The sequence below is a fragment of the Acipenser ruthenus genome, chromosome 3 (assembly GCF_902713425.1).
Source record: "Acipenser ruthenus chromosome 3, fAciRut3.2 maternal haplotype, whole genome shotgun sequence".
In the NCBI taxonomy this organism is placed as follows: Eukaryota; Metazoa; Chordata; class Actinopteri; order Acipenseriformes; family Acipenseridae; genus Acipenser; species Acipenser ruthenus.
In genome coordinates this window covers 28,566,651-28,582,466 of record NC_081191.1, presented here as the reverse complement: position 1 = coordinate 28,582,466, position 15,816 = coordinate 28,566,651, and the positions used below count along the sequence as shown (strand labels likewise).

At 37.9% G+C, this 15,816-nt stretch overlaps 1 protein-coding gene across 7 annotated transcripts in view; it reads left to right on the top strand.

Moving 5' to 3' along the window:
* Window positions 1-10,145, top strand: part of LOC117394668 (kinesin-like protein KIF13A) — a 126,211-nt gene extending 116,066 nt beyond the window's left edge. For 2 of the 7 annotated variants that reach the window (XM_059012764.1, XM_059012763.1), the window contains 4 exons: window positions 3,393-3,541; window positions 5,224-5,343; window positions 8,091-9,228; window positions 9,782-10,144. In XM_059012764.1, coding sequence (XP_058868747.1) covers window positions 3,393-3,541; window positions 5,224-5,343; window positions 8,091-9,228; window positions 9,782-10,080 — 1,706 coding nt within the window. In that variant the 3' untranslated portion in view covers window positions 10,081-10,144. Of the gene's footprint in view, window positions 1-3,392; window positions 3,542-5,223; window positions 5,344-7,210; window positions 7,255-8,090; window positions 9,229-9,781 lie in introns of those variants that run through there. The other 5 variants (XM_059012761.1, XM_059012762.1, XM_059012767.1 and 2 more) reach the window with 5 other exon arrangements.
* The last annotated feature ends 5,671 nt before the right edge of the window (window positions 10,146-15,816 follow it).

Below are 15,816 nucleotides of genomic sequence, written 5' to 3'. Positions count from 1 at the left end.
TAGATGAGAGTATGAGAGGAAGAAACTGCGGTATGCTCAACTAGCCACTGAAGCGGAACAGCGAGGATGGAGAGTCCGGGTTTACCCAGTGGAAGTGGGTTGTCGAGGATTTGTGGCACACTCTACAACCCGGTTTCTCAGAGACATCGGATTTAGTGGCCAAGAGTTGCGTCGCACAGTGAAGAACTTATCTGAAGCAGCAGAGAGGAGCAGCAACTGGCTGTGGTTGAGACGGAAAGATTCTGGCTGGGGATCTCAAGCACAATAGAAAGAAAGAAATGCTGATGTACAGGTAAGTAAGCTGGGCTGAGTTGAGTGGGGGACGGATGGGGGTGATTCTGGGACGCTAGAATCACCCTCGAGCCCTCTTGAGGTGTCGTGGGCTAGTCGACGAAACACTGAGGATGGAAGGTGCCCACTTGAAGACCCCAGAGATGTACCCTACTTAACTCAATCCAGTCGGTTGTCATGCTGATGCGCTGGGGAGGCCGCACTGTGGTTGATCCCCGGAGCCAGCATCGCAGCCGTTGTGTGTGCTGATGCGCCAGGGAGGCAAAATAAGCTGATCCCTGGAGCCAGTATTACACTTCAGCCATTAACACCAGACAGAAGGATATCTACATCATCATATGGAAGGAAACGTAAATGGATGGAGATACATATGGATTACATTAGTTTACTGTAAAGCTACGTCTTAGTTGGTGCTTATCTTGGCGAGAGCCGAGTTCAAATCAGCATGAAGTTTTAACATCTACTCTCGTGTAATGGAAATCGTTCAATTCAGACCTTTCCAAATTCTCTGTTCATGATTTCCCTTTCAAAGTTGTGACCAAACTTAAATATTTGGGTGTTCGAATTACTTGCTCTATTGACAGCTTATTTAAAGCTATTATGTCACCTATGCTGGAACACACGAAAAAGGACTTTTCGCGATGGTCTAATTTGCAATTGACTCTTGCTGGCCGGATAAACTCTATAAAAATTAATATCCTTCCTAAATGTTTATATCTCTTTCAATGTATCCCAATCTTTATAACCAAATCTTTCTTTAACACCTTAGATAGACTAATATCTTCCTTTATCTGGAACGGCAAAACACCACACATTCGCAAAGATTTCCAATTTTCGGCTTATTACTGGGCTGCTAACATTCGCATCCTGTCTTTCTGGCCGCACCTTCAAAAAGATCTCCCAGCTTGGTTTACTCCTCCCTTCCTCTCGCCATCCCTCGCTTTACTAACCCTGTCATTCGTCATTCTTTACAGATTTGGTCTCCATTTAGAAATAATTTTGGTCTGCAGTTGTCTTCAATCCTAGCTCTTGTTGATGCTAACCATTTATTCCAACCTTCATTACACGGCATTTCGGATTTGGCACCGTAATGGTATTAAAATTGAGTGATTTATATATTCAGGGAATCTTTTCCTCCTCCGAACAGCTCTCCTAAAAATTTGGTCTGCCGAGAAAATACTTTTTTCGATACCTTCACCAACACGTTGTTTGTAAAATGACAGTTAATTTCCCGACAATCCCTTCTAAATCCCCTCTAGATTCTATTATAGAAACAAGCCCTAATTCTAAAGGAAGTATGTCTCAGATTTATGGTAATATTTGCACATTGAACTCTACCTCTCTATCTAAATTTAAGATGCTGTGGGAGGAAGACATTGGACTGGTCTTCTCAGATGATGAGTGGGACTGTTCTTGCTCGAGTGCACTCCTCATCTATCTGTGCAAGACACAGCCTAATACAGTTTAAGATTCTTCATATGTCTAAAACCAAATTGGCTAAAATCTATCCTAAGATAGATCCAACTTATGATCGATGCTACCAGGCTCTGGCCTCCCTGGTCCACATGTCTTGGACATGTCCAAGATTACATACTTTCTAGAGTTCTATTTTTCAAACCTTTACTGATGTCCTACAACCACCCTTAAAACCCTCTCCCAAGATCTCTCTCTCTTTGGTATTTTACCTCAAGATTTGACCATGTCCAAACTTCACCTTGCTGGGTGGGTGATTACCAATTCTCCTGTTACCTGTATCTTATATTACTGATTGCTTAATTTTGCTCTTTTCAAAACCCAATAAACCGAGTTGGGGGCAAAAAAAACCAAAAAAAAACACTTCTCTAGTTTTTTTTTAATTCCAAAAAACACTCTTTTTGAGACGTATTTACTGCAGGTTGATCACACGTTACACAGCACTGCAAGGAAAATTACTGTCTCAATGTTCTTGTGTCATTAGTAAGCGCGCCTGAACAAACATTAAATTCTGTGCGGGAAGAAATTCAAGCATGAATATCGGTGTACGTTATCGACTAAAATAACAAAAACTGCAGATTGCTGATTTTTTATTATTTTTTTTCATATGGGTGCCATGCCGATAGGCTTCCGATTCTCAGTGCACCCCTACTTGATACCATTGTTACTGTTTGTATGAAATGTGTGGCTTTTTCTTCAAAATACATTTTTGTGAGTGTGCTTGTGATGAAGAGCAGCTGCTTCAAAAATGTGTTTGTGTTGGTCCTTTGTGTACTCCGGTGTCTTCACCGTAGACAATGAGTGGCTTGTGTGGCGCTTTGCCCTCCTGAGCGCTCCAGATCTCTGCATTAATAGTGAGGTTTGGAAGCTAACCCTCTGGTGGTGCAAGCGTGGAGTTGATAATGTGAGAGCTGATTATATTAAAAAAAAAAAAATCAGAACTGCCTTTGAGTATGATTGTTAGACCTGCTTGGAATATACAGTAGCTTGTCAAGTCACAGGGGGTACATTATGGGTCCGAGGGAAGATAAATCCTAAGGGGTGAGGTCCTCCCAAGTGGTTTGGGGCACAACAAGAATCATCATACATTCTGTTTTCTAACAGCAGATGCTACGATTAATGTTGGCAATGTATACGCTTTTTGGATGTCTTGTTCTAGAACATTCATTTTAATGTGACTTTTTTTTTTTTTTTCCCCTGGATACCACTAGAACAATAGCTAGTATTGTCTGAGATACAACTATCTTCAGTAGCTCAACACAGTCAGGAGGCTTTGTTTTTTTTAAATATAGAGTGCACTCTATGTGTTTCACTACATGTGCAAATGCAAGAGAAAGTTTGTGTAGGCTAAATAGTATCACTGCCACCTTTTATATCATGTTCTCATGCAATTAATGTCACTTTTTACAAGTGGGATAAAGCTGGATTAGTAATTTTAAATGTGTTTCAAAGTTTGATCATCCACAGCCAGTGTGGGGCCCGTAACATTCCAGACAAAAAATTACTGTCCCAAAGTGGTGAGTTGTTTTGGCAATTAGAAGCCAAATACTGTATGCATTTAAAAAGACAGCAGCCAATGCTGTAGAGTCTTATTAAATCTGTGTTTGAATGTTCTCTTTATTTCTCAGGTGCTCTGCAAGAAGGCCCCCCTTTTTTTAATGCAAGTCCATTTAAAGCATTATCACCTCAGCCCCCAAAGTTCCTAAAGTCGTTAATGCCCGTTAAAGAAGAGCACAAAGTAAAGAACCCTTTGGAGTCCAGACCTCTCCTCGGACAGGTAACAATCCCATCATACAAATGACATGTTAATGTGTCCGGGAGAGCACATTAAGAAAATCCTGTGTACGCAGTGCCCTTTCCTTTGACTTCGAGTTTAAGGTCAAACCTTTATTGTGGATTTATATCTTTCTATAGGGAAAAGCCAGTCGGAGAGCTGTGCATCCTCAGTAGGTTTTAAGGGACGTGATTATGATGTAAATGAAATTAAGACGAAAATAGTCATTCACTTGCCATATGTCAAGTGTGGGAAAGTAACCACTTTTAGCGTAATTTGGCATTCATAAAAAATGAAAAAATGAGACAGTTTAGTTTTGGTAATACAAATAAAAATATGTATGTTGTTCGCTGCATACAATCTATAGAATACGTCTAAACAAGCCTTACCCTTGTTTTAGAACTGCATTTTTTAAGTTTAAAGAAATGGTAGGTTTGTTACCAGGCAAGTCTAGGCAGATAATCATTTATAATATTTCTGCTTAACAATGCACAAATTAAATAGTTTTCTGTTATGAAGATTATTTTTATGCAATTAAAAACTATGTGTACAGGTTGTTACTTAACTGTAATTATACTATGAGGGGGAAAAAAAATGTATAACATAAAACAAAACTGTTTGGGGAGGGGTTAAAATTATGGGTAGGACGGGCTACAGCAAACCAACATATTTTTTACTACGACTATGAAACAGATATGCTTTATACATATGCAATAAAAATAAACATGTTTTAATCTGTGAATAATTACAGAAAGCCTGGGCCCTATTGTAGAGGTTACTAATTTGTCATTATGACTAGGCACAGAGAAATACCCTCTCACTTTTAGAAGTCGGTAATAAGAATGACGATAAAGGTTTGACCTTAAATGCATTTAACTTGATTTACCATCCTCCGTGTAGTAAAGTCCCACCCATCGCTTACACAAGCAAAGAAAGCAATACACATATGAGGCAGGTGCTGCCCAGTATGAATAGATGCATAATTATGGCCATGGTGTTTTTGCTGTTTAACATATTTCTTCAATTTGTTGCCACCAAACCATTACAACAAATAATCTCAAAGCAGTGTACTTATATGAAATAGAAAGCTGCTTTTACTAAAGTTGCTTTTACAAGTAGTCTTTTTTTGAAAGCTTGTTGTTGCCGATGAAGGCCTACCTCATGACTTGAAACCGCATGAACTTTGTGCACGAGTGTCTACCTTTTGTATAGTTTTCAGTGTTGAGATCAATATTTGTGTAACATTTGAAAACAAGAATGACCCTTTTCTTTAGACAAATGTATGAAACATTTATATGCTTTAGTATACTAAAAAGATATCGCCAAACGCATGCTCGTCTGCCTCCTCCTTTGTAATTTATTCACAAAAGGCTGACTTAAATCCAAGCCATTCTACCACAGTAGTTCAGTTGGTTACAGGGTGTATTTTACTCCCAAGAAATGCCTTTGATGGAGCTCTACAGCTACATGCATGTTTGTCAGCTAATTAAAAATGAAAGAATATTTTAATATTGAAAGAATATTCAAAACAGGAACAAAAACTGTTAGTCTCAGCACTAGTTTCTTTGACTTGCTCATTTGTGTTTGCCATTCACCTCTTAATGCACGTTTTGACTGTTTTGAATTAACCTGCCATTTGCCCCATTAGTTTGATGTTGTGCTGTTGTGTGTCTTAACCATTGCAGAGCATGCCTCCACCTCAGGATAGTACTAGGCTGGCACACAATGCTGACAGGGTTGTGCCCTCAGGAAGTAATACCAGCAGCATGCCAGTAGAAAACATTAACACACACGGAATTAAGACTGTAAGTGCTGCATCAATTTCTGTCATAATACCTGGTGGTGGGTATCCCCGGCCCTTTCACAAGGGATTATGCAGAAATGTGTCTAAAATGTTTTTAAAAGTTAATAAAATCATACAGGGTAATTTTGCAGGTTAGTTGGCCACTTTGACCCACTGTTCACTGAACACCTACCACCATAAAGGCCTTGTACTTGACACCTGTAAGTGTTGCTGCATAATGTGGACACCATTTTGTATAAACAAATAAATTCATTAAAAAACATTATAAACAATAGAATGTTTTGGGAGATTGGTGTCACAGTGCCCTCTGAAAGTCTTGGCTTGGTCGTCTACAGTTTTACTTGATAAGGTAGGCATGAAGACTGACCTGCTCCCTGACCCCCAAAAGGTTGAACATAACTGTTGAACAAAACAAAATATAGAGAACAGTATCGCATATAAATATGCTGTAGATTCCAGTTAGGCATGGCAAACAATTTGATTTTCTACTGTACTCTTCAATGTATAACTAATTACAATTGCTTTTTGAAATTAAAATAATAAATTTTAATTAAAATAATAAATAAATTTAAAAAAAAAAAAGAAAAACCTGTTAAGAGTGCAAGAGGATTCTGTTTCTTCATTTCATGTCATAATTCCCCTCTTGGGTAAATTCTCAGCAGTTTTTAATTAAGAATTCCATTTGGTTCTGAAAAAAAGATTAATGACACCTTAGGGGGCTAGACATTCAGAACCTTTTGCCCACCCATATAATTACAAGGCAATACAAAATAATATTTTTTGTCAAGGAAAAAAAAATATTCAGACGAGATGCTAGTTATGATGGGTGTTTGTTTTTTTTATCGGCTGTTTTTGTCCAATAAAACCGAAATGAAAGTGATTTATTTAACTGTGATAAATAAGCTCAATGCAGTGTAATTGTGTCACTCATACTAATATATTATACAATGTATTATTTTTTTCCTGGTACCCCCACGGTTGCAGTCAGTTGTAAGTTGTCGAAATTGCAATTATTTACACGTTGATTTATGTCATCAAAAAACTAAAAGTAGAACCCAAGCCCGCAGAACCGCAAAAAAAAAGAAAAACGCATGCAAAGTTAGTATACTGGTTTATTATAGATCGTTACTATAATACATATGACTCTATTGCCCAGTTTACTTATTATTCCAGTTTCATAATGGTTCAGGACCTCAACTAACAACATTTTATTTTCTTTCAATACTTTTGTATTTGGTTTTTTTAGTCAGTCAGGCATCATTATTTTTTATCGGTGTATGCAGAGTGATTTAACAGAACTCAAAAACTTCTAGTATCAGCTTTTCGCTTCTTATGATGCCGTTTTTTTAACAAAGGGTTTAGGTCAGGGTACACAGGCTGAGTGTTTGCGTATGTCTGCAAATATTAGCACCAGCAGCTTTCATTAAATGTTTTAAAAACAATTGAAAACTGCTCTAGACATGTTAACACCCAGACTAAGTATGAAGCTGCAGGGGCAAACAGGTAAGCCTTGTCATAACTTTTGATTATGCTACCATAGTAAAAGTATTGAGATGTTAATATGAACTGTACATGCAGCAAAGGGTGCGATGAGCTTCTGAAAGTGCCACTGGCTTAGGGCTGAGACTACCGATACATTTTCATTGTACAAAACAAAAAATCTCTTTTGGTTCAGTTTTTATCATTTGTCAGTATTGTTCGGTTTGGAATTTTAAGCAAATATCGGTTTTGGTCTGGAAGAATCATAACCGCTGCATTCCTAATTCAGACATATGTTTGTGGTTCATGGAAGCCCGTGTAATCTGCCCCAAGAATGTTTTATAAATTATTATAATTTGTTAAATATTTTTTTATATATTCATTTATAGGGTCTGTTGAAAATGTAACATCCCAGTATACAGAGGTATTTGAGGTATATACTTGTAATATTTCCAATAATCTTTGTTTAATCTTTACTTTAAAAAAAATAAAATAATAATAATTATTGGTCATTGAATAACCTGAAAATTTCAGAAATATTATTGATTGTTCTGATAGTATTAATCTTAGAAAAATGCAATCGTTTTATGTTTAATCAAAAGAGAGATTTTTTTTTTAATTTATTAAAGTGATTAATAAAAGCTTGATTGCCTTTTAAAATGTTGTTGGCATGTCAATCTCTTCTTTGGTGGAATAAAAGTTATCTTCGTCTTGCTGAGAATATAAATCTCTAAATCAAAATGGATCTAATCAATGTATCATAATACTTAAATCCAAAATTGAAACCAATAAATAATAAATACAATGATGCCTGCTGCCAAAAACCTTAGAGCACTAAATCATGAAAGAAATCTTTAAATACATTTTAATACCGGATCACTATTAGTTCATGTGAAAGTTTACTATTCCAAATTGTATATTGATATGTTGCTTTCTGTCTTATTTACATACCATGTCAAATGTTCTCCTGACCAGCTTGATCTAAAAACGTTTAGATCTAAATACCAATCATTTTTTGTCCTCAAGTTTTAATTCTTAGTGCTCTGATCAATTGAATAGACCCCAATATGTTAAACTGTAATACAAACAATTAACTCTTGTTGTCCAATTTTTATAGAATTAATTTTCAAAAGCTTGGTCTATGGCTTACAGTGTCTATAAGATCTCCCATATTTAATTTTTTTCTTTTAATTATGGCCTCTAAGCCATCTATTGACGTGTATGTCTGCTTAACAAACCAAACATTTTCTTTTATTTTGATCATCTTAGGATTCTGAGGATGACGATAATGATGTAGATGTTCTGAGCAAGCAAAGTATGAGCTCCCAGGACTTTCACAGTTTCCAGCCTTACATCCCCGAAGACTTTGCCGACTTTGAAGTTTACAATGCTAGCTTGGACAACAGGGACATCAAGCCGGATTTCATAAGCTCGCGTTTCTTGGAGAAGGAAGTCTCCCGCAGCCCCACGGCTAGCAGCATGACCAGCGGTTACTTCTCCCATAGTGCCTCAAACGCAACACTTTCTGACGTGATGTTTACTGGGAGTGACAGCAATGACCAGCTGGCCAATCAGGCAAGAGAGGTGGAGCGCCATGACCTCTCTCGGTCAACACCACTGGAGAGAAAACTGTCCTATCCGGAACCTTTGGAACAAGTGGGGGAGCCAGCGAAGAACATAGATAAAAACTCACCAGTAAATAAAAGTGCCTTAGACAAAGAGTCCTCTGCACGCACTCACATCCAACCAGAAAATCCTTCCAGAACTATGTTGTGTTTCTCACCAAGAACACCAAATTGTAAGGATGAAATATCAGTTGCGGAAGAACAAGCTTTGGATAAGATGGAGGACCTTTCTCCTCGAGAAAATGTTACAAACATAAGTCAAGAGTTTACAGACTTTAAAGGTGCGGAAGATGGGAAGGATCTGGGATCGTTTGAAGGTCAGTTTCAGGTTGAAGAAACTGAGAATGTTGACAGACATTTATTAAGTTACAGCAATGTTTCACACAAGAACAGCACTGTGGTCGAGCGAAACTCCAATCAAATGCGAAATGGGAGAGAATCACATCTTGTCCATTCTGAGCAGACCCAAACTCAACAGAATCTCGATCACCGGTTGTCAAGTGATTTTGAGAGCCATTTTAAAATGGTAGAACAGATCCCTGGTGCTTTGATGGAATCCTGTGTGAACGTTACCTGTCCAGGTATAGATACTTCTGCAAGTCATTTGGATTCCTCAAGCAGTGACGACAGCGCATCTGCAGGACAGTCGCCGTTGTTGCCTGCCTGGATTGTGGTGGGGGAACATGTGTGTATAGGAAATAAGACTGGAACTATTCACTATGTGGGTTTGGTTGATTTCTCAGAAGGAATGTGGGTTGGAGTTGAACTCGACCTTCCAGCTGGTAAGTAGCAAAAACAACTGTGGTTATACTACCAAGGATGGACCGAGTATTGGAAGTATCTGCGATCTGTGATACATAAAAACATCATATCCCTGTTGCAATGGGGTCTAGCCCTGTGGGGAAAGTCACTTAACTTTCCTGTGCCTAAATCTTATCTTGGTATTTCTAGCCAGTTTGTTTTTCATTGGTTTATTTAGTTGCCTTTTTCCAAAGATCCTTGGTGTGATGTCATTGCTTTGCACATGTACAGTGAATCCACAGGGGTGTAGTAAGTGAACTGAAATGTCAGCTTTACCATGTAGTGGCACAACACTGGGATAATCCACTGCACATGAACAAAGACATTATTAAACTGCGTCATCTGTAAAATGCTCAAAGAAATCCAGCTGTGGTTTAGGCTGGCCAAGTCAACGCTTTAGTTTCTATATGCAGCATCTGAGTGTTTAAGTTGTATATGAATTTTTTTACCAATTGATTACAATATGAAAGGACAAAGAAATCAAATGTTTGATCCTTGGTCAATAAATGACATTCACCTGGTTAAATGATTCAGTTTGTTTCACAGGGAAACACGACGGCACTGTGCAAGGAAAAGAATACTTCCACTGCGCCTCCGGTCACGGTGTGTTCGTGAAGCCAAGCCGGCTTTCAAGAGCCCCCAACGAGGTGAAGCAGCACAGCAGCACTTCCAGGTCACAAGTGCCAGCCAATCAGGAGAAAAGGAAAAGCGGAGTACTCAACCCAGGGTCATCGGCAAAGACAGAGGGGGCGGCCTCGGCAATGGTGCTGCAGCGAGCGGAGGATACGGCCTCTTCCAAGAAACAGGACAACAGAAAATCCTGGGTCAGCTAAGCTGCGCTTTTTGCACTTAATATACACTCTGCTGTGTAGAAACCATTATGGATTTTTTTTTAATATATATATATATATATATATATATATATATATATATATATATACAGTACTGTGCAAAAGTTTTAGGCAGGTGTGAAAAAATGCTGTAAAGTAAGAATGCTTTCAAAAATAGACATGTTAATAGATTATATTTATCAGTTAACTAAATGCAAAGTGAGTGAGCAGAAGAAAAATCTAAATCAAATCCATATTTGGTGTGACCACCCTTTGCCTTCAAAACAGCATCAATTCTTCTAGGTACACTTGCACAGTCAGGGATTTTGTAGGCATATAGTCAGGTGTATGATTAAACAATTATACCAAACAGGTGCTAATGATCATCAATTCAATATGTAGGTTGAAACACAATCATTAAACAGCTGTGTAGGAGGAATAAAACTGGGTGAGGAACAGCCAAACTCAGCTAACAAGGTGAGGTTGCTGAAGACAGTTTACTGTCAAAAGTCATACACCATGGCAAGACTGAGCGCAGCAACAAGACACAAGGTAGTTATACTGCATCAGCAAGGTCTCTCCCAGGCAGAAATTTCAAGGCAGACAGGGGTTTCCAGATGTGCTGTCCAAGCTCTTTTGAAGAAGCACAAAGAAACGGGCAACGTTGAGGACCGTAGACGCAGTTGTCAACCAAGGAAACTTGCTGCAGCAGATGAAAGACACATCATGCTTACTTCCCTTTGCAATCGGAAGATGTTCAGCAGTGCCATCAGCTCAGAATTGGCAGAAAACAGTGGGACCCTGGTACACCCATCTACTGTCCGGAGAAGTCTGGTCAGAAGTGGCCTTCATGGAAGACTTGCGGCCAAAAAGCCATACCTCCGACGTGGAAACAGGGCCAAGCGACTCAACTATGCACGAAAACACAGGAACTGGGGTACAGAAAAATGGCAGCAGGTGCTCTGGACTGGAGTCAAAATCTGAAATATTTGGCTGTAACAGAAGGCAGTTTGTTCGCCGAAGGGCTGGAGAGCGGTACACGAATGAGTGTCTGCAGGCAACAGTGAAGCATGGTGGAGGTTCCTTGCAAGTTTGGGGCTGCATTTCTGCAAATGGAGTTGGGGATTTGGTCAGAATTAATGGTCTCCTCAATGCTGAGAAGTACAGGCAGATACTTATCCATCATGCAATACCATCAGGGAGGCATACGATTGGCCCCAAATTTATTCTGCAGCATGACAACGACCCCAAACATACAGCGAAAGTCATTAAGAACTATCTTCAGCGTAAAGAAGAACAAGGAGTCCTGGAAGTGATGGTATGGCCCCCACAGAGCCCTGATCTCAACATCATCGAGTCTGTCTGGGATTACATGAAGAGAGAGAAGCAACTGAGGCTGCCTAAATCCACAGAAGAACTGTGGTTAGTTCTCCAAGATGTTTGGGCCAACCTACCTGCCGAGTTCCTTCAAAAACTGTGTGCAAGTGTACCTAGAAGAATTGATGCTGTTTTGAAGGCAAAGGGTGGTCACACCAAATATTGATTTGATGTAGATTTTTCTTCTGTTCACTCACTTTGCATTTTGTTAATTGATAAATATAAACTATTAACATGTCTATTTTTGAAAGCATTCTTACTTTACAGCATTTTTTCACACCTGCCTAAAACTTTTGCACAGTACTGTGTGTGTGTATATGTGTATGTATATATATATATATATATATATATATATATATATATATATAGGTGTTTGAAAATCCGCTGTTTTTGAATGTCTAATCTAGAGAATTCTGACTCAATCCCTTTTTAATTTTAATTTTTTATTTTTTTATTATTGGATATATGCAAATAGCATAAAGTTGGCTGTACACTAAAATGAAATGTATCCAAGACCGATAGTGTAAGGTACCGTGCTGCTTGTACTATTAACAAGGATGATGTGTTTTAGTCAAGAAATGTAATATTTTATTGGAAAGAAAAAATATTGAGATATTGATTTGAATAATTTAAATGTTAATTACCAAAGAACTTTTTATTATATTTCTACACCCTTCTTTTGTAACTGTTTGTGTACATTTTGTTTCTTTTTCTTTTTTATAGTAACGCTTAGTGCCATATTTACTTTGGTTACTAGGAAAGATGCTGCCTTGTATTTCTCCAGTGTTAATAAGCACATTGACTGTTTTCATGGATTGTGTGTCTTCCTGGGGCCTGCTGCTGTGCTGCAGAGGCTATGAGTATTGCATTTAAAACTCTAATTCTCAAACATGCTTGTCTGGCAGTTTTAATACTGAAACAGTATTACTACAACAAAAGCAGGCATTGTTGATTTTTTTTTTTTTGGATTGGTTTACAAAAGCAGTGTGTGCGAGTGTGACAGTTTTGCAACGTTTCTACATGGGCAGTTGGTTGGAAGCACGTCATGATTTTCTGTACTGAATGACTGGGTCTTCTGTGCTCCTGCTTATTTTAAGTATTGCAAAAACAACAGCAATTTAAACAGCAGTTCATTGTGAAGTTATGTGTTTCATCAAGTGCTGGTTAAAAATGGTTACAATAAACAAATGGCCTGCTGTCATGTTCGCATTTCAAAAAACCTGGGACCTCATGGTTTTAAAAGCTGCTGCTGTTCTTGAATTAGTGGTGTATATAGTTCCCAATCAAATCATAGTGTTTACTATGTTATAATGTACAGAATTTTAATTTATATTGTATTTCAGCATACTGTATTTAATTGGTACAGAAGTGTTTTAGAATACAGAATGTTTACAATCTAAGACTGCTCTGATTTTTTTCAATATGTATTGTTATATGTTCAAGACTCTTCTCGTCTCTAAAGCTTTGTTTCTAGTTGAGTAATTCCCACATTCAATTCATGACTGTCAGAGCCCATTAGTCATTATAACAAAGTGGAGTTAGCAGCAATTTATCAGTTTTAAAAGGACATGATCTTGGGTGCCTGACAATATTTAGGAACAATTGTATCCCAGACTGCAACTGAAAAATATCTGCAACATTAAGTATAACCCTTAAAACAAAAAAATAAAAAATTGTGACCAGCAGTCTGAACTAGAAAATTGATGATTATGAAGAAAAATAAAATTATGCAACTTTAACCAATATGATAAACCACTTAATGTATCAAAATTTAAGAGATTCTTTTTAGAATGAAAATGACACAATATGCTCTTGCACGTGTAATCTAAATCCTCACATATTACATTTGCAGTTATTTAATTCCCAAACAGTTTATCTCACTACATAAAAATACTACAGTGCAGTCCGTTTATAAGAATCACTGATACAAAAATCAACCACATATAGTGATCAAAACCAGTGGGAGTGCTGGCAGGACCTTCAAGGTATTCTCTGCTGACCAGACAGTGCCAAGTAAACCGTCAGTCAAATAACATTACGTTGCCTCACTCACTTGTGTACAGTGTGCTTGCTTATACTATGAAACATACTACTCTAATTAAAAAGCTGTTCATTTGTCTGACGCCTTTATTCAAGATGACTTGCAGGGTTCACTAGAGGTTTTCTAAGAGTCTATGGGTTTCCTGAAGGGGATGTGATCAGCCAGTAAGAGTTCTGCATTTCCCCAGCATAAGTTTAAAACAACCAGATGCTAGAAAAAAAAACAGTTGAGGGTCTTGAGTGAGTTTAACCAATAGGCGAGTCGAAGAATGTCTTTTTTTTTTTTTTTTGACAGGCGGCCAATCAGGAGTGAGCAGAGGTGGGCCATAAATCTCCCAGGGTATTCTCTGCCTCACTTGAAGGGCCTGCTTTAGCAATCAATGGGAAAGTCAAATCTCTGACAGCTGACCAATCATTAGTGAGCAAAAAACATGAATATTCCTTGGTTAGCACTGCAGTTGTGAGGATAGCTGGATTTCACACGATATTGCTTATAAATATACATTGATAAATACAAATACCTTTACAACATTTAATTCTTTCAAATTTTATTTTACAACTAAAATAAAAAAGTGAGAAAACTGAGACAGTCGATTTGATTACGAATCCTTTTTATTGGAGATAAAGGGAGATATACACCACAGATCCCCGAGCTGACACAGGAAGGGAAAGGATATACTCGGCACTTTCAGAATTCAAATTATGAAAGGTATCTGTGGCTTACAGGGAGCTGCCAATTAAAAAAAGGAGGGGGAGGGGGGGGGTTGAGATGACTCTGCTACCCCAGTCCGTTTTGTCACGGCACACCACTGATCAAAACCACTTGGACAAAAAGGATTCTGCAGTCTTGAGTAAACATAATCGTGATCATAAACCAAGTTGCTTACCCATGAGGACTTGTTTTGATGTATTCAGTGATTGAGCACCATTGACAACACTGACAACTGCTGATGCGCTTTTGCTAATTGTAATGTGACGTGGCCGAGGGCAGTGTAAATGATCAGGCTGGAGTCTTGGTTTACAGTTTAAAACTGGTGTTGGTTTTATTTTCCTTACTTTCCTTGGTGGGGAAACAACCGCTAATAAAACAAAACAAACAAAATAAACTTAGCTCAGCTAGAGCACTAACTAAACAATACTTCGTGTGGTCCCTGTCTGGCATCAGGACGGATAAGCCTTTTACCCAACTAAACAAATACAAATCAAAACAGTTCATACGTTCCCCCCCCCCACCCCCCCAGGACTACGCATATACTGTGACTGCTTTACTTATTTGCACAGTATAGTACTGGAACAAACAGATCTCTTTCTCGCTCTTTGGTTTTGATTTCTTTCTCTTCTGCTTCTGCAATGCATGCACACCTCCACTTCCTTACTCCTCTATACCCCCATCACAAAGCTATCAGCCCTTTTTATCGAGGTGTCATTAACTTTAACAAGCAGTTAACCAATTGACCATTCTCCTTAATTCGTTAACCTCTTCAACTCCAGATGCAAAAATGAATGTGCACTCCAGGTACCAAATTTTGAAATTATTTTAATTAGTATTTTTACCCCTGAAAATGGTAAAAAAAAAAAATAATAATAATAATATTTGGAAAAGTTCAATACATTTTAAAACATTTTTATTAACCCTTTAGGCTCCTGTGTTCTTGACAGTCCTATTCAATAAAGCAAAACAGACAAGTTGTATCTTTTATACACAGCAAAGTAAACATTTTGTATACATAACAGAAATATTCACTTTATGTAAAATGTACAAAATTATGCACACACAATATATATAAAAGGAATTTTTTTGAAAAATAAAATGAACTACGATGTATATACTAGCTGATTGTTTCCTGTGATATCTCCAACTCTTCTCAATGTCTTCACAGATAGACAGGGATTTTTGCATGGAATGTAATTGGATAATAAACTGATGATTTTGATCTCTCCTTCCCGACTTCAAAACATATATCACATTACAAACACTGCCTTAGGGCATATATACAATCGGATAGATTTTTTTTTTTTGGGGGGGGGGGGGGGTGGCATAGAATAGACGGCAAACCTCGACATACACAGGTAATTTGATGAAAGCTGAACTGGTTAAGGAAACAACAATGGATTTTCTGGAGGTGTGCATACATGTGGGAACTCGTGACATCTAGTGGTCAACCCATTACACTGCAGGGAACAAAGCTCTTATTCTCAAACTAACATACTGATTCTGCAGCACTTCACCACAGTAATTATATCAGTCCGCTTTTAAGAATGTTGTCTGTAAATATAGACTAATTCTGCTTCCTCGCTCTCCTATCCATGTATTTAAATTTA